The sequence below is a fragment of the Streptopelia decaocto genome (genome assembly GCF_964273445.1).
Source record: "Streptopelia decaocto genome assembly, chromosome: 9".
NCBI classification, from domain to species: Eukaryota; Metazoa; Chordata; class Aves; order Columbiformes; family Columbidae; genus Streptopelia; species Streptopelia decaocto.
Window position 1 is genome coordinate 13,769,333 of NC_138664.1, and position 23,850 is coordinate 13,793,182.

The 23,850-nt window shown below is 41.6% G+C and overlaps 1 protein-coding gene across 6 annotated transcripts in view; it reads right to left on the reverse strand.

Moving 5' to 3' along the window:
* Positions 1 to 6,050: 6,050 nt before the first annotated feature.
* The window catches only part of RFX7 (regulatory factor X7), a 52,476-nt gene continuing 34,676 nt past the window's right edge, over positions 6,051 to 23,850 (reverse strand). For 4 of the 6 annotated variants that reach the window (XM_082061218.1, XM_082061217.1, XM_082061215.1 and 1 more), the window contains 2 exons: positions 14,314 to 14,609; positions 6,051 to 13,373 (listed from right to left, as the gene is read on the reverse strand). In XM_082061218.1, coding sequence (XP_081917344.1) covers positions 10,098 to 13,373; positions 14,314 to 14,609 — 3,572 coding nt within the window. In that variant the 3' untranslated portion in view covers positions 6,051 to 10,097. Of the gene's footprint in view, positions 13,374 to 14,313; positions 14,610 to 17,191; positions 17,400 to 18,104; positions 18,186 to 20,897; positions 21,019 to 23,850 lie in introns of all 6 variants that reach the window. The other 2 variants (XM_082061214.1, XM_082061219.1) reach the window with 1 other exon arrangement.

The following is a 23,850-nucleotide window of genomic DNA, read 5'->3' on the forward strand; positions in this document are numbered from 1 at the left end:
TTCTTTATCATAGATGCTTTTATAAGCCGAAGATAATCCATACACTATAATACTGAACTGCTTTGAAAAAAACAAATCAGTGTTTATTCTTAAAGGAGGGAATAAAGTGAGGGAAAAGGAGATCTGTTTCAGAATCCTAAAGGGTTATCATAATAAAATAATCTTTATCTTAAGAATATATATCAACTATATTAATGGTTAAGTTACAAAAGCTGGGATATCAAGTGATATCAAAGCATGCTTTATCTTATTAAATATAGGATACACTTTTGCTGCAGAGGATTTTAAATCAAATTAGATAAATTATCTTCACTGCTCTTTGTTTCAACTAGAGGAATCAGAAGTAATTTTAACCGCAATTAAACAAAAAGTCCGGATGCAAATGACACAAATGGATTTTTGTTCTATTGTCTTCTGTTCTACTGAGTAATACAATACAAAATGTTATGATGAACCACTCACAGTGTCACAGTGGCAGGTAAATGGAAAACTACATACAAGAGGGAATGAATAGAAAAAATTTATATTGCTACTGAGTCATTACTCTGACTAAGAGAAGTAAATACCTATTGATAGCATAATCTCAATTTCTCTACTATCGTGGCAATGACTCACTAATGAGACTAATGCCAGAGATATAGTTAAGGACCAGCTCTCAACATTCTTCTTGGCTCTATGGTTACATGCAAATATGCACTAGATCCTGGTGCTTAATGCTAGATTTCAAACACCATGATAACAAGATGCAAAATTGATACAAAGTTGAGAGTTTAAATTTTGTAAGCAAGAATTTCATTCCATCTGATAGAAGTCACCCCAGACTGAGTGCTGTGTCTCCATTACAACTAGGCTGCTGTTAGCTCACGCTCAGGTTTTTGGCAGCCCCTTATTGCTCCTTTTCATCCTCAGTGTTCCAAAGTCACTGGTTCAGTTTTCCCCAACTTTTTTTCTTTCCCTTAAAAGCAACTTCTGCTAGAACATGTGTTGCTTTCTGCCTCCAGCTGCCCCAAACCCTGAGCCCTACTTGTCCCTGCAGGAGGACAGCAAGGTGTGACCACCCCCAGGGACAGACCGAACGTGAATCAGTAACTCTCTGCACAAGTAGCTGCTTCTCAGGGCAGCCTGCAGACAAAATTTAACGCTGCTCCCCAAGCATGGGTCTGTGTTCCCAAGACACTAACACCTGCCCTGGGACAGCTCCCTCCGTCCCCCTGCAAAGATCCCTGTCCCCCAGGAAAACTACTGAGATCTCCAGCTCTCACGTGGGGAGGCTGGGAGAAGGGAAAGATGTAAGAAATGTTTTTCCTAATTTCTGTGATGAGTATAACAGTTTACAAGCCATTTATTTTGGAAATCTCTCTGGCTTGATGAGCAAACCTGCATAGTAAGAAGAGCAACTGCGGTGGAGGTGGAAAGTCACGCTCTTTTGGTGCATATGCATTTGAATGAAGTGGTAAACACTTGTCTGAATCACCACCACTCATGTCATCCTTCTCTATTTTCAGCTTGAGGGGGAGGAGAGCTGCCAGAACAAAAACCCGGAGGTGCTGAGCTCCAGTCAACTGCTGTCACGCTGTTCCCAGCTTAATTCACCACCAGTGATCCCTTGGTTAACAAAGTCATTGTGGATATTTCTGCTAACAGCTCAACCCAACACAGTGTTGCAGAAGTAAGTTCTTTCCAGGGATGACGTATTTGGGCTTTTCTTCTTTAAATACCTTGAGATTATCATTCTCCATATGTGTATGAAGTAGTACGTGCCATATGCGCTTTGCCAGTGTCTAAAACATTGCTAAGACCAGAAGAAGCTATAATACTATTCTGACTAGGCCTGGGACTGAGCAGAACTTATGCACTCCCATGTTTACGCCTCTCTTTTTGACACAAGAGGCTTCTTCTCATAGTGTTTCTCCCTTATTCCATTAGAAAAAATGGAATAGTAAATAATTGCTGTTATAAGTAGGTTTTAATTACTTTGTTCCAGTCAGAAATAATCATTGCTTATACACAGCTTTTTAAACAGCATATTTCAAAATGCCTCTTCTTGTCTCAGAGCAAGGAGGAATTGGGCTTGATCTCTTTGGGAACTGATTATCATAGCCCTTGGAACAAGTGTCCTTTTGAAGTACTGACACTGACCAGGCAAATGGAACACTCAAGGGTATATTTGATAAAGGAGACGAGTGAACCCTATCAGTTTGTTTATAATGTAATACAGTTATATAGCTATGTTTTCCCATCCATACTAAAAACCAACGAAGAATGTTTGAGATGAGGGCGCCCAATGGCTCTTGAAAGTAAGTATGTAGAGAAGCACAGGTTTGTAGCGATGGGTAGGTCAGCTGCCTGAGGAAGGCTGCAGGGACCTCTTGATTCCTACTGGCCACGCTCCTCCACACGGTGCTCAGAAAACTGGGGCTGCAGATGGACTCAGCCCCAGCAGCAGTCAGGAAATGCCCTGTTCAATTTAGTCTTCACAAAAATCCGCTAGCAACAGGTTAATAACTGGATATAAGGCTCCTGAATAAATGAAGATGTATTTTCAGCTCCCTACACATCTCCTTTTTCCTACCTTTAAGATACATGGAGGCTTTAAAAATAAATTTAGATTCTTTGGTATAATTCTATACTACTTTGAAAATATTTGTACCAAAGGTGGTTATTTGCCTGTGTAGGTAGGTTAAAATGGAATCTTCTCACAAGCTCCTAAGACTCATTTCCATCCTTGGGCCAGTTTTTTTCAAGTACAATTTTAACATTTGTGTCAAAAAACCCCTACATGTGCAACAGAGTATGCTCCAGATCAGTAGCACACTGCTAATGTTATTTGAAACAGCATCTTGAGCTCCACTGAAAATTTGATTCTAATGGGCATCATCTAATTAGGTAGTGGGATAGGTAAAGTTCCAATGATAAAGAACTTACCATAATCCATATAAAAGCAGTTTATTTAAAAGGAAGCTGACAACAGAGGAAAGATGACCTACAGGCACAAAAATGGACCTTTTAGATAATTTCAGAGCTAAAGCATTACCATAAACAGCTAGGTAGGCCCAGGAAGAACAGACTCAGGAGGAGCCCCAGCAAAGCCATTGGAGAACAGATGTGCAAGTATTCCAAGGCAACACATCTCAAGTGTTTACATCAATAGTAGGATATCTCCTACATATTCAAAGCACATAGCAGAAACGTTATGACCTATCAGGAACTGTAATCACTTGGTTATATACTCCGCATTATATATCAAGGTGATCTTTTATTTTGGGTATTTAAACGCTGCAGTCTCCAGAATGAAACTGCTGTCTTTCTAGCACTGTATGTTTTCTAAGCAGGAGGTGCTGCTTCATTATGATAGCAGTAACAAAGGTGCTCAGATTGCTTAAAATGCCATTTGCTAGCAGTAGCACTACAGAAAAAAGGAAGGACAGTATAGAAAATCTTACATCCCTTCAGATCCCCAAGCTGTGCAGCACTGAATGGGCCTCTGATCCACATGCAGATCCTGCCTGTGTAAGGGTCACTCCATTTTGGTCACTTGAACTATTGTAGGATTTTCTTACAAAAACCCAACTCTGTTCATCATTTCTACTGTCAAGCAGACAGGACGTTCACATGAGAACTTCTTGCTGCACTTTCAGATAAAGGCAAGGACACACAAGTGGCGTAATGGCCGGCACCGAGCGGGAGCTGCCTGAAGGCTTCTCTGCTGTGGTTACCCAGCCAAGTTCCTGCAGGCCGGGAAAAAGCGCAGCACAACCCAGGGACAGCACAGCACAGGCCTGGGCATGTTCAGGTTGTTGACTGTTACGTACATCACTGACTCCTCAATGTGCAACAGTCTCCTGGTCTGGATGATTACAGGTAACTATTAGAAACACTATGCAGATGAAAATTTTTACACGAAACACTACGTTTGCAAGTTTTATTGCACTCCCTTAAAAGCATTATTCAGAGACATCTTAAGTGCACAGTCAGGTCACTGTTCATTTCTTAAGTATAAAATTGCTTTTCAGAGTTATTCCACAATTTGTAAGTCTCACTACACATTTTTCTTGTATTTCCTCTCTGTATCTAAGCTTAACTCACACCAAGTGCTGGCTATCTCAGACTTAGACATCAGAGAAGGCCTAGATAATTAAAAGTTTTCTGTCAAATGAACTTGATGATCATCAAATATTATGCTTGAACTTATACCTGAGTGAAAGCAGCCACGCTACACAGTCAGATCCGGTTAGGTTTACTCAGCTCTCCATCCTTGATGCACATGCTGACCAAGGGAGGTTGAAAGGAAGCTCCGGAGGTCACCTCATTCATCCACCCCAGCTCTAATGCGCTGGGTTCAGATTGAGCTTCCAGCTCTTGGGTATAGGAGAGCAGCTTTCTCAGAGGCAATTTATTCTCTGAACACCTAATAATGCAGGGCTCCTTTCTCTGGAGAAGACAGTGATATCAATTGCCAGAGACACTGTACTGACTATGTGAACCACTGGCTAATTCAACACAGCAATCCTTACGACCCTAGGAGGGGAGGTACCAGCTGCATTCACACATGCAGATTTATATTTCTGGAGATGTAGAAGTATTTCCAAGCAGTGATTTAGAATTCACTCTGGATGTCTTTATTAAACACATAAACATCTAGTCGTTTTGAAACCTACGAAGCTCATGACTTCAACATTTTGAGGTAGTTACTTTGGTAATGCATTTAGTTCCAACATGTCTTTCTTGTTTGTCCATTTCAATTCAGTCAGATTTGTTTGCTCTCATGGCCCTTTATATTAACCATTAAGGCCAATTTTTTCCAGTCTACAGCTGAGAGGTTTCAATGAAAACCCATTATTACTTCAGATGAACGATCAGTTTCTAAAATAGTCTTTTATATGCACAAAATTATATTCTATCTCATTCCTTGGGAGTTTTTAATTTTCATTTTTTTATGACTGTGGAACCTGGAGAATGCATGTCTGAGAATTGTTCACAGAAAACTCTTTTTAGAGCACGTTAATTTAGAATCCAGTGGGATATATTAATAGCGTACACTCGAATGTCATGTTAAAAATAAACTTGTCTTTCTGATGCTTTCATTCATGCTGCCTGATTTATGTCTCCCTGATGATTCTTCTCTGTTGATGAACCTGAAGCGATTTCGTGCTACCATCAAATTTGCCACCTGCCAGCTCATCTCAGCACCTCTGTAGTCTGGGATGGAGTCTGTTAACCAGTGCTGTCTTTTTGGCATGAAAACCTAAATAGTTATCCTCACCCTCACTTTCTCATAGCCAGTTTCTGTTCTGTGGCAATACTTTTCCATCACGTTCACGTAAACTGTGCTTGGAATGCTGCCGGTTTTATATACAATTTTACAACCCAAATAAAGGACTCTGTAGATCAAAAGAGCTTTTTTTTTTTTCCTCCTTTATGGCAGCAAGCCAAGCTGCATCATAACACTACCTTGTAAGCACGCTGTACTGGTGTCAAAAAGCAAAACCAGCCAAGCACCGCCACGGTGGATGGCCATTCCAGCAACGGGATGTTGGATAGCACAACGGTGAGAGCCACCACCCAGACCCAAAGACTGGGTGCAGCACCCACACCGGGACGTCTGCAGCACAGAGGAGCTGCACGTGATGACAACTCCGACCAGCAGGACTATCACCAGCGCATTCTGAAGTACAGCTTTGATCATAATATTATTTTAAGGTTTGATTGTAAATTTGAACTGTCAGGTTCAGCTGTAAGATTCAGCTGCTTTTATCCCGCAAATGTACCAGTATCACCACACAAGTACTTTCCACTTAAAAGGGATACCTATGGAAATGGAATATAAAGTGAATGGTCAGGAGCCCATTACCACCAGTTTCTCTTGGAATTGCTCTGGGAGCACAGTGTCCAAGGCATCCCAACCAGAACATCCACCTTCCTGCCAGCTCCGTGGCTGTGACTGGGCTCAGCATCGGCAGCAGAGACCCCTCTTCACACAAACTAGAAAGCTCTGTATTTTAGGCCAACCTTAATGCATATTTTCCATATAAGGAAAAAACCTCCAGAAGTCATTTTAATAAAAAATGTTTTTATTGTTTTTGAAAACATTTAAAAAACAATTTTTGAGCACTTTCAATAAAAAAAATAACTGAAATGCTACTGCAATATTCAACTACTGTAGTTTCAGCAGTACAACAGACAACAAAACACCGGGGAAGAGGGGAGAAACTGGATTTCCTGCACTAAATGAAAACGTGGAACAGGGATTTCTCTTTCCTTACGGTGCAGTAAATAAAGCACAGTATAGTACAAGACTATTATATGAACCTCAGATGCACTGCACAAGAAACGCTTTCCTTCTTTTCAGTTCAGAAGTCAGTGCTTATTGCAATTATTTGCAAATTATTTACTTCATGAATTCTTCTCATGATAAAATGATGCAAAAATGTTTTTCAACACCAGAACAATAAAAAATAATCCAAGAAAAGAACATATTCAACAATAACTAAGCTGAATTAGTTAACATAAAAAAGTAAATAACTTGTGAATAACTATGCTCACCTGGTTAACACTGAACCAGTTTCAATACAGCAAAAGAATAAAAAAAATAAAAGTGGTTACAGGAATATATCTAGTACTGTACAAGATTAAGTCATTAACACTCATGCACGTTTTGTGATCATGTATTAACATGGTGAAGCAAACTAAACTTAATTTTTCCTGCTGTAATATTCTCATGTAAGAGAATAAGAAATAGAAATATCTCATTGAGATCAATGCACATTGCTACATAAGACAATTTCACCTGTCACTTTTAATGACATTTGCCTTTTAATAATGAAACACATTAAAAAGGTTGTTTGTTTTGCTTTTTAAAGTTTTTTTTTTTAATCTGTGGGCCGTATTTGTTGCATTTATCCTAAGGAATGTGCCTGCCACAGGTTCAACAGAATTTTAGTGCAATATATGAACCCAGAAAGTTTGCTGGACTAACCAACCAAATTTAAAGTGTTTGCTGCAATACTGTACACAGGGTACAAATTCACTAGTTTGTATACTTTAGCAAAAACTGCTATCAAAATAATTTATTTATCACCTTAGTAGGAAGCCAATAATGTAAACAAGGGGTCAGAACTGTCGCAAATTCTTAGTTTTGGAGTATCTGACACAGACAGGCTTCCATTTGCTAGAATCACAGAATTTTCCTTTGGGTATTGCATACTTTGGTGTGCAGTAGTGCTCTGTCTCAATGTATAGTAAAGAACTCCGCTAGTGCTAAGGTCAGGGACCTAACCTCATCAATTATAACACCAACACACATACACCTCTAAAATAATACATCCCAGTCTACAAAGCTGTGCCTGTGCCCTGGACTTTACTTGAAACAATCCTTATTGAATTTAACACTTCTTAAATTAAACACATTTTTGCTTTAAATCCACTGATTATAGAATATTTCCGCTAATTAAGTCACACATTAGGCCCAGTGTAATGCTTGTATTTAAAAATTATTATTTTAAACGCAGTTCTATAACCTTTGGTGACGGCTGCATAATTCAGAACGCATCAGCTTCAAATCTACTCTTGCTTTTCTGAGAAATGTTCTTAAAAAACTTAGTGAAGTCAAGGAAAAGCTGATTTCCCCCAAGCCCACGTCAGCGTCAGTGCGCTGGAGGAGAGGCCAGCGCGTCACGCAGATGCACGGGCTGCCAGAGCACACGTGTGGCTTCTCCCCGTCCTCGCCAGCCCTCTCCACCCCAAGGCAGGTGTCACCTCTTCACAGATGTGCTGGCGCTTCACACAGGGGCAAAGAAAGAAAAAAGAAAACAAGAAAAAGAACAAAGGAAAAAAGGAAAAAGAAAAAAAAAATTAAAAAAAAAAAAAAAAGAAAAAAGAGGTGCTGAGTGTCTCTGAGAACCAGTGAAGTCAGAAAGGTCAGACGACATTCAGCACATCTCTGGCAAAAGGCCACAGGCAGGTACAAAACTCAAGCCCTGCCTTCAGCAACTTCCGTCTACAAGAGGAATGGTTCAAGCCTTACCAACAGACACCTGGCAAGGTAACAAGCAGAAGGCTCTCAGGCGGATTTTAATTTCCTCCCATTTCCTTAACAAAACCTTAAACGGACACTTGGTCTTACATGATGCAAAGTACACCATTGCACATCCACGTGCTTCAAGGAGGGATTAGAACTCTCCAAGTTTGTTCCTAACAAAGCAGCAGAACTTCCGATGCAAGCACAGTGAAGTCAGGCCCCATAAGGTGCTAGAGCTTGGCACAACTGTTTGTCCCTGCAGAAGAGGCCACAGAGTGGTGGTGAATTTGGGCAAGAGCAAGAGAAGCCATGGTACACCAGCACCTCAGTGCCAATGCAGCAGCACAGGTTGAATCAGCACCGCCAAAAAAGTTGATCAGTACTGGGATCTCAAGTCATTAGCAAAAACTGAAGAAACGGAAGACCACCAAGACACTTAAACATGAATCACCCGAAAAATCTGAGCATCTTCCCCTTCAGTAAATCTAGGGGGACATATTGTGCCTACCCCTCACAAATTCATGTCTGCTCGTTCAAAGAGGTGATGCAAGAGAAGAAAATGTTTTCTGCTGTTTTCCGTTCTGCGTCAGTTCACAGGAGAAATAATCAATCTCATACTAAGCCTAAGGGATGGTATTTTAGCATCCTCAGTGCAGCACTTCATTTGTAAAAGCTGGCCTCTGCAAGTCCTCTTTCCAGTGTCAGGGCCATGGCCAGTTCAGTACCTCTCATTTTTCACCATTAGAGAGATCCATGCCATGCCGATAAAACAAAAAGTCTTTTTTGGTTCAAGTGAACTAGTGAGGCAGAAGTCTAAATCTCATTTTCCAGAGGGGCAGCTAAGGACTTCTAAAAAACTTAGATGCACCAATCCTGTCCAATCACTTTGAAAATGGAATTCAGGCTTCTAAAACAGTAAGTACTTTTAAAAGAAGTTTTACCGAAAGAAAGATCACATCTTACTGCGTATCAGTAAAGTGCCTGGCAGTATTATGGCTCTATACAAAACATATTTAGTTCAGTCACATTTTCTAATATTTTAATCTTTTGTTTGAGAGTGAGCAAGAAATACAGAAAGGCTCAACCTAGTGAAATACAGAAAATAACATCTTCCCATACCCTCCACTAGGTTAGGAAAGAGCAAACTTAAAAAATTAATCTTGAAAAATAGTATTTTAATGAGCTCCAGCAGCTCTTCTATTTAAAAAAAGAGAGGGAAAATACCACGTTCCTTCTCTAGCATTGATAAATAATTAAACAGTACCTATCACTTTAAAATAGGGTGTTATGCCTAGATTAAATCTCAGTGCTCAAAATCTTTTCGTATGAATTCTACTTAATATAAAAACATTGAAGTGAGAACTAAAATATCAAGTATGCCATGAATATTAATGGCTAAAATAACTACATAGATTTATTTCTCTTACATAAAAAATTTAGTGCATCTTCCTTTTTCCTTGATCATTCCTGTTAGTTTTTCCTCTCTCTGCATTTTGGTAGAGATGTCAATGGCACCACTGCTACAGAGGCTTCCCCAGCTCCCACCGAGCAGCGCTCACAACAGCTACGCAGCACTCGGACACCTGCACATCACCTGGGTCACTGGTACCCACTCCCCACCACCCACCTGGCTGCACACACCCTGCATTCCAAACCTCAATGACAAAGGTCAGTAAGGATCAGCTACGAAGAAGTAACGAGCAACACAATGTACGGAAGGCCTACTAATGAGCTTAAACCCTCCCAAAGCCTCAGCCATAGCTGTCTCTGCTGGCTGGCTGTCAACCACTTCGTTATTTGCTACAGTAAGAAATGTCAAGTGGGAAACACTAGAAAATTCAAAGTTTAATACTGGCTCTTTGATAGCCCATCACCTTCAGAGATTTGTCTAAAATTGGTAAGACTGCATCTTCCCTGCTGAAGAATGAGCAACGGATACAGCAAACTTTTTTTAAAATGCCACAATACATAGCAAGTGTTTCTGCTGCGGGAGGCACTTCCATTAAGACAAATACAATACGTCTGTCTTTTAGATACAGTGTGCTACATACATATTATAAAACAAGATTAACCCAACATTTCAACAGCATTCCTTGCTCTCCATCCACTCAAAACCTGATGTAGTCATTGAGTTAATGGATTCATTGCAGATTTGTTGAAACAAGGGGTCGTTTTTTAATTCCTCCAGTGTAGCATCATCGTCTTGTCCCTGCTGACGACCTGGATCAAACAGTAGATTTGTGTCTAAAGTGTTCAGATCGTTAATGCTGCCTGAGAGCTCGGAAGACAACCTGATGTCGCTGGGAAAGACAGATGCAACGTTATTGAGATCTGATGCCACCTGATTCACCAGCTGCTGGTTTGTTGGCAGACTGTCCTCCCCTAAAAGGTCTTTTACAGTGCTGCTAAAATCTAATTGCTGCTCTCCGATGTCTGATTGTGCTTGGTTATCTCCAGAAGAAAAACTGATCTGATCGGTGCTGCTGTTTTTTGTGAGGTAATTTGGTGTTTGGAATTCATAAACTGAAGTGCTGGAATTGATCATATTTTGTGGGTTGGCACTAGGAAAAGCAGCGGATGTCTCCAAAATCTGAGTGAGATTCATCCTGGCTGTGTAATTTGAGGGCATGTTGTTCACTCCCAAACCTCTCACTGCATCATCACTGTCAGAATCAAGTTTGTTTAACAACACATTGGTGATTTTTTTAGTGTTTGTTTGTTTCTGAAGAGACGGGAAGGCCGTCTGCATCATCACAGTCAACGGGACCGACTGGCTTCTTTGTGCTATGTTATTGGCACTGGTGTCTGCATGGATATTAGCAAATACATTGTGAACTTCAGGAGTCACTGGACTTCCAAAAGGTGTCAGGTTAGAGCGTGGTATATTTGAAACAGAGTAGACAGTGCTTCCACTGAGATTACGCTGGCGATGGACAGCAGGGCTCACGCTCCGGCACCTCAGGCTGTTGTTGAGAGAGGAACCGGTTCCTTTGTTGTCCAAAGGAGCAGGAACAGCAAAGCCCTCTTGCTTGGTGGTGCTACTGACAGGGGCTGCCTGGTGCTGCACTGGCGAAACCGGAGTCACGCGGCCAAAGTGAGTATCGTGGTGGCGCGGCTGAGACTGGTATGACTGGCCAGGAACGGCAAAAGCGTGAGGTTTCCTGAAGCGGTCTTCCATCAGCTCCTGATAGCTCGTCAGGATGCCGTGGTTTGCAACTGATGAATTGCTGACTCCACTGTAGCCGTTATTCATCCACTCAAGCTTGGTTTTGTCAGGATGGGTAGCCATAGGCCGCTGCATCGGCTTCACGGGGCTACTGGATATAATGCTGGCATCGTGGTAAGCCATGCTGGAGCTGATGGGAGTAAACGCAAAGGGGTTTCGGCATTCCACGGGACTCGGAGGGACACTGCTGCTGCAGTTGGAATGCGGTGTGCCGATGGGTGTGTGCCGGCTGCTCCCTAGAGCACTGTCCACGGGAGTCGTCTGAGCCAGCCTCGAGCAAGGGCTCTCTCGGGACATGTTCTGAGACCCAGCAATCATTTCAGAGGTGGGCGTTGGAGTTGGGGTGGGGGTGGGAGTTGGGGTGGGGGTGGGAGTGGGAGTGTGAATCGGAGTGCTGTTGTTATGGATCGAATGGTAAAAGTGCACGCTGCTTGGATGAGATGACACGGGAGCTCCTTGAGCTGCAGTCTGACTCTGAAGCGCCATTCCTAGACAACCACCATAAGGATGAGAATTATTCATGGACATTTGCTCCTCCATGAGCACCAGCTCCTCCACAATGCTATCCTGGGTAAGGTCGTCATCAAATGAAAAGAAGTTTTCGTTTGACTGAGGGACTGTATGTTCAAACTCTTTCAGCTCAGACTGCAGAGGTAACTGATTTGAAGACTGTGCTTGTATCTGAGCCAAGGAGGAGTCCTGGATCTGGCTCTGTAACTGCTGGCTGTACGCATCCTGCTGTATATCTTCGCAGTGCACTGGCTGCCATGCCGATTCCTGTAAGTCGCCGGAGTGCCCTGCAATTGCCATCACGCTGAGATCCTGCTGCTCACAATTCACAGATGCAAAGTCGGAGGTTTTGGTGATATGGTGCCATGTACTTGGGTTAAAGCTGCCATCAGATTTTGAATCACTTTCTATGATAAACATGTTTCCTTCCAATTTTACTTTTATATCTGGAGATGGTACTGATGCAAGCTCCTGTTCTAAAGTAGAATCACTGGTATTTAAATCGGTGCTCACGGAAAGGTCTGTTGCCAGGTTTGCTGCAGCTGCAGAAGGTACAGGTATTGTGCTGGAAACTTGAGCAAGTGTTGCTGTATTGTCACTGTTAGCTAATGATCCAACCTTCGGAGACTTCTTAACGCCATTTGCTTTTTGACTCTCCACAACATTACCAGCTGAAAGCTGCTCCACCAGTGGTTTCTTTACAGGTGGTACCTGGGAATCCTGAAGTGTAGAAGGTTGTCGCTTTCTTGGACTTTTAGTGCATGTTTTGTCTTTAATCATAGACTCACCAGTAGGAGGTGAACCGATGCTGGTGCTGGACAAGTTTTGATTGGCAACTGAGAGCTTTAGAGTGCTTTGATTATTGCCTACTGAAGAAACTGGTGGGATCTCATTAGATTGTGTTTTATATTTGGTTCCTGCTTCTTCAGCTCCCTGATCACAGCTCTTAACTGGTTTCACCTCCACAACATCATCAGCTGAAACCTTCAAGGTTGTAACCTCAAAATTAATTAGTTGAGCAGGAGGCAGGTCAGGGGTTGCCTTTATGGACTTAGACACCTCAGAGCTCTCTTGGCCCTGTACTGAGTTCTCATCCAGCAATACTTCTGGTTCCATTTTGATCTTGACTGCAGGCATAGCTACAACAGTGCTAGGCTTGGATCCTGGAGACTGAAGCGAAACAGCAGATCCATTTTTGACCTGTGGACCAGTCCTCCCTTCTTCCACTGCTCCTGCATTACTGCTAGCTGAAGGCGTCTGCTTGACGGGCACACTACTGCTGCTTGGGGCTAGAGATATTGCTGTCATTTTTACCACATTTAAGGAATTCACGTGTGGAGCTGGCACAACAGTCTTGATTGGGCTACTGGTAAAGAGCACCGTCGTGGGAGAGCGGATGGTGAGAGCACTGGTATTTGCTGGCTTCGGTAAGATCTGTGGGTAGCGATGCCGGGCAGAGCGGTCACCAACTGGACTGGCAGGAACGTTCTGGGGAGTCTTTGGTGACTGCTTGACTGATTGCATGTGCTGGGTGACCACCTGAACGTTGAGCGGCAGGACCTTGCTATCAGACGATCCCATAGGACTTGGAGATGTCACCAACTGCCTGGTCCTTGGCACCTGTCAAGAGAAAAAGCGTGGTGATGAAGCAAGGAAGTCCCCAACATCCACAGACCACTTCATGCCCAAGCATTTCAAAGGTGAAAGACAACACAGCTCAATACACCAAAGCTCCTGAGTGTCAGTTTGAAACAAAACAAGCTCTTCAACTATATACAAGACTATTTCTAGTTGTCTGCCTAAGGACTGATAGACAGATATGTGGCCTCAGTGTTTAAGGCATGAGGCACTGGTCTTTGCACTAGTCTGCTCTTCTGCTAATGAAAGGGTTGTTCTCATACAGTCCTTTACGGCATGGGACAAAAAGACAGACATACAAAGGTTAAAGAGGAAAGGATGTGATCAAAACACTGCTCATTGTTAATGCTTCAAAAGCGAGTTTAATACAAACCCACTATCAGGCAGAAATACTGGCTTACCTATCAAAATGGACAACACAACTAACATCTTGGAAACAAATTATCTCCCCACCCCAGTTTTGTATGGCCTGAAAGACACAAAGATGTTCCATGCTACCGACATTCATCCAAAACCAAAATTGCTGCTTCTGCTAAATGCACTGGGCCAATGAAATGCAATTTAGATTCTATAACAGGGGCTCAGTGACCCACACAACTGGTGTCAGCTCTCCCGTCTGGTTAAACTCCATCTCAAGAGCAATTATTCCCAATATAACCTTCATTATTGCTAGCTGAAATACCACTGACAATGACTTCAAAGATGAATTCAGCGTATGCTCTGTGATCGGTATTCTGCTGCCTCTGTATCGATGCTGTAACTCACGTGGTATAACAGAGTCAGTGGGACAGAGAAGCACCAAGGGACTCAGTCCTTTGAATGGAAACAGTTCTTCTATCCCACTGACACCGCTGCTTTGTTACTGTCAATTTGAAACCCTTTCATAAGGTGGTTTCTCTATAGAATTGCTGGAGAACATTACCGGTATTGGGCTGGGGACAGCTGCCACAACAATGCCAATAGGTGGAGGAGACAGAATTGCAGGACTTCCATTAGATATACTGGTCACGCCGTTGGTTGCAGTGCTTTCTGTTTTCTTTGCTGGAGACTCTCCTGGCAAAGGAGACTGCAGTTTCTGTTCTTGCTGCTTCTTCTGAATCTTACGCTGCAGCTGCTGCTTGGCATCAACAGGAGATGGCAGAGTTTTCACTTGCGGTTGAAAGGAATTACTTTCAGCAGTAGGTATAAAAGCTGAGGGCTGGGGGATCCCTTTTATTCCTGAATGCAAAAGAAGAACAAACTATAACCACACATACCCTGTCTGCTGTAGTGACACTTCTGTATCTAACCACACAGAATTCACGGTAGGCGTCTCGACAGCTATCCTGGGACTACCTCCTCCATGACCTCCTCCCATCCACTTCATGCTCAAATCTACTCAGTGTTTCAGTTTATGTGCATATCTGTGGCAAAAACTATCTGTTAGACAAGCTGGCATTAGCTGCTACAACACCACGTACTGGCATCTCGTTTCTAGTAGTCTCAAATTGCAACTTTTGTGTCAACAAAATCCGAAAACCAACGCATTTCATTTAACTGACAGTAGAGGGCAGTGCATATTTTAGATAAAAACACAGTAGATGATGAATTTTAAAGGTTTGTTTTGTTGTCAATGTCTAAGGAAGCTTTTAAAACGAAAAATCTTTCTAGAAAGCTGTGCGTCTGTATCACACAGGAGCAGCTCTGAGCAGATGATATCATCTAATGGCCAAGGCATTAAACACAATGCATATATCAGAACGGATCACCACCTGTGTGTGATTCAGGGCTAATGGTTAAAGAAGGGCAAGAAGAGAAGTCTTCAGGGAAAAAGGAAAAAAAAAGAGGAGGAAAAGGTGAAAAAACAATGGAAATTAGAATGGAAGAATGTTGTTTCTGGCGATAATGCCTCTGGTGATCACAAGTAAGTGGTGCTTCCAGGGAGAACAACAGGGGGTTAGTCTCATCTGTGCAGCTGCTACCCATTTGCCTTACAAAAATCACATCACATTTATGATCTTTTCTTAATAGCAGTCAAGAGGATTAGCATGGTCTACAGTGACCAACTAACCCAGTTGATCTGCTCATCTAAAAATGCTTCAACACCATTTCATTTACACTTTGCTCACAGTTTTAAAAATAACTCTGAATTACAAATTAATCCACACAATTTTAGGGCAAGTATATACTTGTTTTTTGATACCCAGTACGTGCTTAGGAACTGTGGTCTGGGAGCCCACCCTCTCAGCAGCAGTCTGTGTGTACCATGAGCGCTTGAACATCCCAACATGTCTCCACTTTCACAATTCCTTCTTCACAGAGCAGTGAAATGCCCAAATATATTGCAGTTACTGGAAAACAAGTCATCTATGTGGGCTGAATACTGAAGGCAATTTTTATTTGAGGGTAATATTGAGGGTAAAATTTTGCTTTTTCCTCTGTTAATGCTCAGTTAAGACACTGTGGTTCCTTGTGATAAAGAGGAATGGGAATATTTTATTTGCCGTTCCCAAAAGAACCTCTCCTGAAATGACTATCCGAGCCATAGAGGCATGCACTGGAAACAACTGCCCTTTTCCTTAAGGAAACCATCTTCTCTTGAAGGAAGGCGGAGGAGCTGCACGAGTTGAAGAGCTGTCCATATACCCAGCGTTCCTTCCAGCAGCACGGTAAGCAGAACCAATGAAGCCCAGCGACAACAGGTAAGAAAGGAACAAAACATGCCACTGCCACCCGTCAGTTCCAAGTTGCAACAAAGGAAAGAGAGCTGGAAGGAGAGGGAAGGTGATCCAAAAGGGCATCGCCCCAACCTACAGCCCTGACGACCAGTTTCCGTTTGAAATCACCTGTCTCAAGGCAAGAGATTTGCCTTGACCCAAATGTACATTGCTTGACAGTCCTGGGCAGGACTTGCCAGAGGGAAGTCTTGGCAGCATGTTGTGCACCTGCACTTCCCTCCTCATCCTTCATTTTCTTAATTTACTTCATTTACAGCCACAAAAAAACACTTTAAAGGATTGACTGATTTTGACCATGAAGAGGGAAACAAAGAAAACAAAAGAAGATGAAAACCCACATCCAAAGTAGTCTTTCCTATAGACTGTATAAAACAGGAATTCATCTGGTGCAGCCAACTACAAAATAACTCTTCTCTTTAACTCAACCCTTAATGAAGATTTGAAATTGAGTGCTGGAATCTCAGTCACATGACTGCCCCCAGAGGAGGCTCCTCCTGTCCCTCTCAATGCCCCTCAAGTCCTTACTTCTAACGTGATCAATAATAACAGCAGCTGACTTGCTTGGACTACCGAACACTGATCAAACATCTGAGGAAAATTTGCATCTGACGTATCAGAAATGCCTACACAAAAATCTTCTCTTGAGAGAAAATTAAGACAGACAATTGTTTCCAAATTAGGGCAAGTTATCAGACAGAAACACAGCTACACCAGCAGTTTGTCTACAAACCAGCACTGTACCGGCACCAAAATCCCGATCTAGCGAAGTACATAAATTCAGCACAATTACACACATGCCTTGAAGTGCTTTAAAGGACCAGGGTCCTCACTGGAGGAGTGGGAGGAACACAAACTAAATCTAACACAAACTAAAACTGCTTCTTTTCAGATCTCTTTACCTAGACTCCCAGTAAGAAAAGTAATTTGCAGCAATGTGGATTAAAATAACAAATGTGTACTCAACACCCAGAGTCAGTGTTTAAAGTCTGCCCTGAAGAGGAGCGCTTCCTCAAACCGAGATGTTATTATTCTTCAAAAAAAGATCCCTTATGTAATCCATTCAGCATTAAGTTGTCTCATTACCTGCTGGTGCCCCTGCCATTACTGTTAAAGCTGCCATTGACTTGGTACCGATATAGTGACTTTTTACAAGGAAACGAGCCAATTCCAAGACCGTATCAAAAGGCTGGCTCAGCACTTTCTGGGCCCATTCACAAACAAGCCGGCAGGCCGCAGAGACGACTTCCGCATCAGCACTTTGCAGCTGCCCAGCCGGCTCTGCCCCGTCCAACTAAAACAAACAAACAGCGGAGGAAAGGTTACTTTAATTATTAAGGGTCATTAAGGCTTGAAAACAACAATTGAGAGCAAATGATGATCAGAAACACAAAAAGTTCAGCAACTATGTTTACAGACTTTCAATAAATTGACAGAATGAAATCATAACATCAATATCATTCAACAGGAAATGTCTTCATGTTAATCTACTGGTTGTTTCCAAAGGCATTATACGGAGCTGACATTTCTGGGAGAAAATCTCTGAAAAAATCCTAACATCTGGACCACCACCAATAGATGCTTCTTGCAGCCAGAGTCTTGTCAACTCAGCAGCCGCTGTTAGGCAGGAACTGCTGCTTTCCCTGGGGTTCCTCTGCCCTGTCATTGTGGTTGTCTTTATTTTTTTTTTTTTTTAATACAGTAAAACCACAACAGAAACAGAATTGAAGAGACATAGTTTGCGGGTGGCAACACTGTGAAAGTCTGCTTCACCTCCTAAATTAGGTTTTTTAATAGCACTGCAATTTGTTCTGAACTTTACAGAAAAATATGAAACAATGATTCAGAATGTAAGTATTGTAAAGCAAAAAAAAAAAATCTTAAAAACTGCACAGCCCTTTGCATTGTTTTGAAAACTTCAGACAGAAAAACAACATGATAAAAGTTAATTTGCAGAAATATATATATATATATGAAAATAAGCAAGTATATATCATACCCCATCTCCAGTTTTATGAAAGTCAAGGTTGGGCAGTGTTGGCATATGCACAAAAGCCTTCTTCCGCAGTCCACTGTAGCAATATGTGAACAAGAATTAAGGTCTAAATTGTCTCTGCTTGTTAACTGGGGGATAGGAGGGAAGGGCAGTAATTCCTCTGATACCCCTCATAAGCTTTCTAAGCAAACTCAACAACAGATCTAATAATGACTGTCATTAGCACAGTCTCATAGGCAGCCAGCATCAAGAGCCTATAAACGGCTGTGTTCTTGGGCAGGTGGTTGGGCTTTTCCATCCATGCAGTGGATCAAATGATGCTGGTCATTAAACTTCTCCAACAACATGATGAATTTCATTTGATGACTCAGAAGAACCGCTAAGCCACACCGAGTATTTTCAATTAGCTACTCAATAGCTAAATCATTAGCATAAATTTGGACTAAACTCTCTTCCTAAACCAGGCCCAAAATGAGATGGAAAATGCACTTCCTAAAGTTAATTGCTATTAAAAAATGTGTTCCCAAATTTCAGTTTTACATTATTTTAAGTTCTTAATTTTTGCCTCTTTTTGCTGTATTTCCTTCTCCCAAGGGACTTCTACAAACTGAAGAAGTTCCCCATGATGACAAGATAAATTTACTATTGAGGACACTTCTTCCTAAGATTCTACACAGTTTTTGTGGATCTCTCCCCTGCCACAACAATTATTAATCTGTAAAAACATGGACACGAATACCCAGATTTGTTCATACGTTGATCTCATCAAATCAGTACACAAAAAACTCTGTACACAAAAATATACTCCCTCCATTACTCTTACTTACTTGTTTATAGGTCTAAAAATAAGATCAGCCTTTTTTTCCACTCCACAGCACTACTCTGGGAGTTCACATAGAGTGTCTCTCCTCTGTGACACATGAATCCTTTTCAGGATCACTGATTTTTCACATTCTGTAAATATCTCTGTAGTTCTCTTTCCTAGACCATGGAGTCTGTTATTTGCTCACATTAACATGGATGGAGCATGAATACAGTAAAATAAATGCAAGGAGGCTAGGTATTTAGGTAAGTGTGAGATAAGGTCACTTTTTAAAAATTCTGAATTAGAAGCTTGGGAAAAACAAACTGAAAGAAATCTCCTGGGTCGTGCTACAACTATGTCATACAATTTCCTGCTTAAAACTTCTCAAGCTCTATCCAAACCATCACTACTAGGTTTTGGACTCCACTGCTAGATAATCAATATTATTTTATGAAACAATTTAACTGACACATAACTTCTCCATTTACTGCTACATGGAAGTTTTTTTTCTCTATGGAAGACAAATAATTCTGGGCTGCCCGCTAGCACTTAATTCTCTGTAAGTGCATGATCAAGCAAGACCTAGGAAAAGGCCAGTATTACAGTGAGTCCATATAATTATGGATAGTTGTTTTGAGTGGTTTTTAATTAAAGCCTACAAGCACCATGATGCCTTTTGGCCTTTTAATGCTCTCCCTCCCTTGCTTACTGCAATGGCTTAGCTGCACATCAGAATGGAGCAAGAGCTGCCCCTGGGGGGATGCAGCAGGCATTACATTACTTCATGATGGTTTCTAAGGATTCTCAAGGGAAGGTATAATTCTTAACTTGGAAAAGACAAAATTCTTGCTGATGAAAAAACAACTTTGAAAATCACCAACAGATCTTTTTTAATGTAACACCTCAGCATGCTAAACTCTAGACATACTACAGCTCAGTCTCAGAAAAACCTGAGAAAAACCCGCATCCTTGTAGCCTTTAAACTTGATTACCGTGCTTCTTTCCTAGCAGAACTCCTTGCCCCTATACCGAAGCAGCAGAACCACCAGCATTATGAGCAGGCTCTTCTGCAGAGATTTTGCCCCGAATTCTTCACTGTGGCTGCCTATTGATTGGTAAACTAATCTGTCCTAAGATCTATGTATAGTTCTGCCTGTGGCAATTATGTCTAATTACACTATGACAACATCATTTTAAAAAATACTTTAACATTTGTATAAAGTTACAATTGCATAGGGTAGTGGTTTTGCACACCCTCTGGGATGGACTATTTCTCTAACAGGGAAGGAGGGAAGCGAGTGGATTCCAGCTTTGGGCACAGAAAACAAGACTGCAGTCAAGAGAAACAGCGCTCCCCACCCTAGAAGCTTTTGCTCTGGATTGTGTTTCCTGCCTCAGGAGCTCTGCGCCATGCAGTGAAGGAAGCCACCTGCCCCTCTGATGGGAGGACAAGCCTCAGATTGTGCCGTCCCCAAGTCTGAAGTCAGCTTTTCTGACAACTTCCCAGTCCCCTCTTTCTAGCAATACCAGTGGTCGAGGAGGGGCAGTTTTATGAACTATCTGTAGCACAGCTTAAGAAGGACCTTTGGCTTTACAGCTAACTTTTAAAAGGTTACTGGTGTGCACAAGTATAATATAAAAGCAAGAAATGTTCTGATAATTCTGAGCTGTAGTACCAATAAAATATTAGCTACTGCACGTATAAAACGTTCCTTTATTCTAATATCTCCCTTTGCTCTAAATGATAAAGTTTCTTTGATTCCTCACTGCTGTGACAACTAAACATCAGAACTGAAATTTAGGTACTTGTTTCTAAAGTTGTATCTTGCAAACTAACACTACTGCAATTAATGATTTTTTAAAAATGCTGGGAAAGTGTCTGCATTTTTTAATTTAACATTACTTCTACACTTGGCTGGTAGTTAAGCCATAATGACAGATGTTCTCCAGGTAAGTGCAGAAGAAGTTACTGAGAAGCGCTCTAGCAAAGGATATTTTGATTTGCCTCTTGTGCCTAGACGACGGGCCTTCATATTTGGAAAGACATTTTTCATGATCTTTCCAAAGTCAGCAGCACTTAATGGGTGGTAGCCAAGATTGTCACAATAGCTCCTGCAACAAAGAGAAAGAAAGCGTGAATGGAATCAAAGTCAATACAAGAGGCCAGTCTGCATGCTAGACTCCATCAAAGGTTTTCAAAAGAAAACACTTATACCCACCTATATTTAGAACCACATTTAATATTAATGAAGCTATCCACAACGAATTGAATGCAATAAAAAATGTATAAACAGAGCTATTAATACCATAGTTTTTGCCTTGTTTTCTACTGAGTTCAAAGACAAGTCATGCGTAGACATAACATGTAGTGGCATTATCTAGAGCACAGTTAAGATTTACTCCACAACTTAGTTTGAAGCATATGTTTCAATTCACTTATTTTAGGACATAATAAAATCAGAGACATTCTAGCCAGAAGTATAGCTTGAGCATCGTAAGGCTTGAAGTCCTGCAGGAATATTTGAAAAGCAGTAGGTAAGACATTTGTCAGTGTCCAGAGAAAGACTCTGCCTACACAAACTCAATTTAATAAAGCTTAACAGAACTGAATTTAATAAACCATACCTTCCCAGAGAACAAGCTTCACCTTTACAGGTGCAACATAACACGTACTGAGGACCTAATCGCCTTACCACTGTATCACTACTGAACTACGAGAGCTGCTTAATTATAGACATCCTTGTATTTGTTAACAGTCCTAAATTAACTGAGATCTCAACTGCCTCTGCGAATATACATCTTCATGCAACTGAGTATACAACCTGATGATACAGGGGAATAAAGCAACAAAAGGTAATTGATTTGCTAAATTTACTTATTCTAGTAAAATGGCCACTTTTATCTGGCTTCATTTCTCAAGAACAGCAGAAGGAATTTTATTTCATCACCTATTCAGATGCTTCAACATCTGAGATATTTAAGAAATATCTCCTTAAGGCAGAGAACAAGAGTCTTTGATTTCGCTGCAAAACATAAATGTTCCAGAAAATCACAAACGTGTGAAAGCAGAGAGAAAAGTGGGAACTGCTCTGGAAGGTTTACCTACACAGCAAGTACTTAAGGCTGCACAAAGATATGTATGCCACATCGCCTTTTTTTTTTTTTTTTTGCAGTATTTCACAGCTGTTAATGCATTAAGGCCCAAAACATAACAATAAAGCATTCTCATTCAGATTTCCTACAGCACAGTGTCAGCCCCAGATAGCAACCACCTCCTTTCCCACGAGAAGTCCTACCAGCAACACACAACCTGCCTCTGAAAAGAAGAGGTGGCTGTACACGGTCGTGTGTGGGCATCAGCAGGAGACAAGAAACACAATAACTCTGTAGACCACGTTGCCTGCTACTCCAACCAAGTACATTATACAAACAAAGCTCTGCTCATAAAGGAACAAAGAGAAAGAAAGAGCAGCACTCCTGAGACAGAAGTTTCAGTCACAGCATCACCTAGTAAAAACTGTAACAATTAACAATGGCATTTGCATCCAAATAGGCCAGTCAAAATGTCTTCTCTGAAAACCGCAGCCCTACAGAAAACAGTATATATTTCTTAAGCTACTTCCACTCATATTCTCTGTAAAAACACTCGTTATTACAGAGCAAGTATCTGCTGCTTTTACCTTGGCTGTATGTAGGTGACCTCCACGTGGAAAGCAGCGCTACAAATGCAAAGATTTGGATAATGGTAAACAGCAAGTTTTATGCTATTTGGTTCTGACATTTCCCTGCAGAGCTTGTGGCACCCGCTTCCTCCAGCTACTGGGCCACTCCGTCCAAACCAGGAGATGTTGCCTGCAAGCTGGTGTGCAGTCAGCCATTAGTCTGGCTTCTGTATGGGACATCACAAAAGTCTTTATCCAATTTATATACCAACATATTTCATTTCAATGCACGTCAGTCATAGAATCTGGATTCTGGATGTGTCCCTTGAAGTTAACACAAAGGAAGACTTCTACCTTGCTGCGCCCTCTCAGGAATCGGATAATGCTTTATGTGTAATAGAGAGATCTCTGTGCGCCTTTTTTTCTTTTACATGCATCTTGTCAGGCTCCAATGGATTTTAACTTCACTCTGAAAATTCCTAAAAGGTGGGTCTTCGTTGCTTACTGATACTGATTACAGGACTTGAAGTCTCACCTAGCACGCAAAGGAGGGCTCCTGGAATTCCTCTGCCGCTGTCGGCAGTATCTTTGACTAAAACTCAACGTCAGCAAAGCAGCTTTTAAAAAACCCAGACAAAGAAATAAAAAAAAACCCACAGCAAAACAAGAGGATTAGGGACCTGTCAATCAATCAGCGTTAAAGTTAAAATTATTCTCTATCTAAGAGAAAATAACTAAATAAAAAAGCAGCTCAGTCCCTCAAGTCTGGCACACCTGTTTCAAGACAATTACTTGCTAGCAGCAAAACACACAGTTACGTGGTTCCCTTGTATCCATACTGGCAGCTCCTGCAAGCTTGTGATTTATGAGCTATTATTATTATTATTATCATCATGTAATTTCGGTTTTCAGACAGATCATCCCATATGGCCCCTCCTCCTCCTGGCGCGGCCGAGGAGCCTCCACGTCCATCTGTGGTCTCTCATTGACTTGACAACACGTACCAGGAGTCTCTTCCCTGAAGCTCTTCTCTCTGCTACTTGCACTCTTGGCACTACGCTGAGCCCAGGAGCTGTTTTGCTTATTTGAAGGGTGGGTGGGAAACAGATGGGGGGAGGGAAGGTCTACGTAGAGACAGGAATGACAACGGGCATGCGGTTGTTCATGTTCCCTTGTACAGAGCTCCCCTACATGATAAGAAGAAAAGGCCTTTTCTTTTTTTCCTAAGATGTTTGAATTTAATGTACTGGAGACATAAACTATACTAGGAGTGCACCGGAAT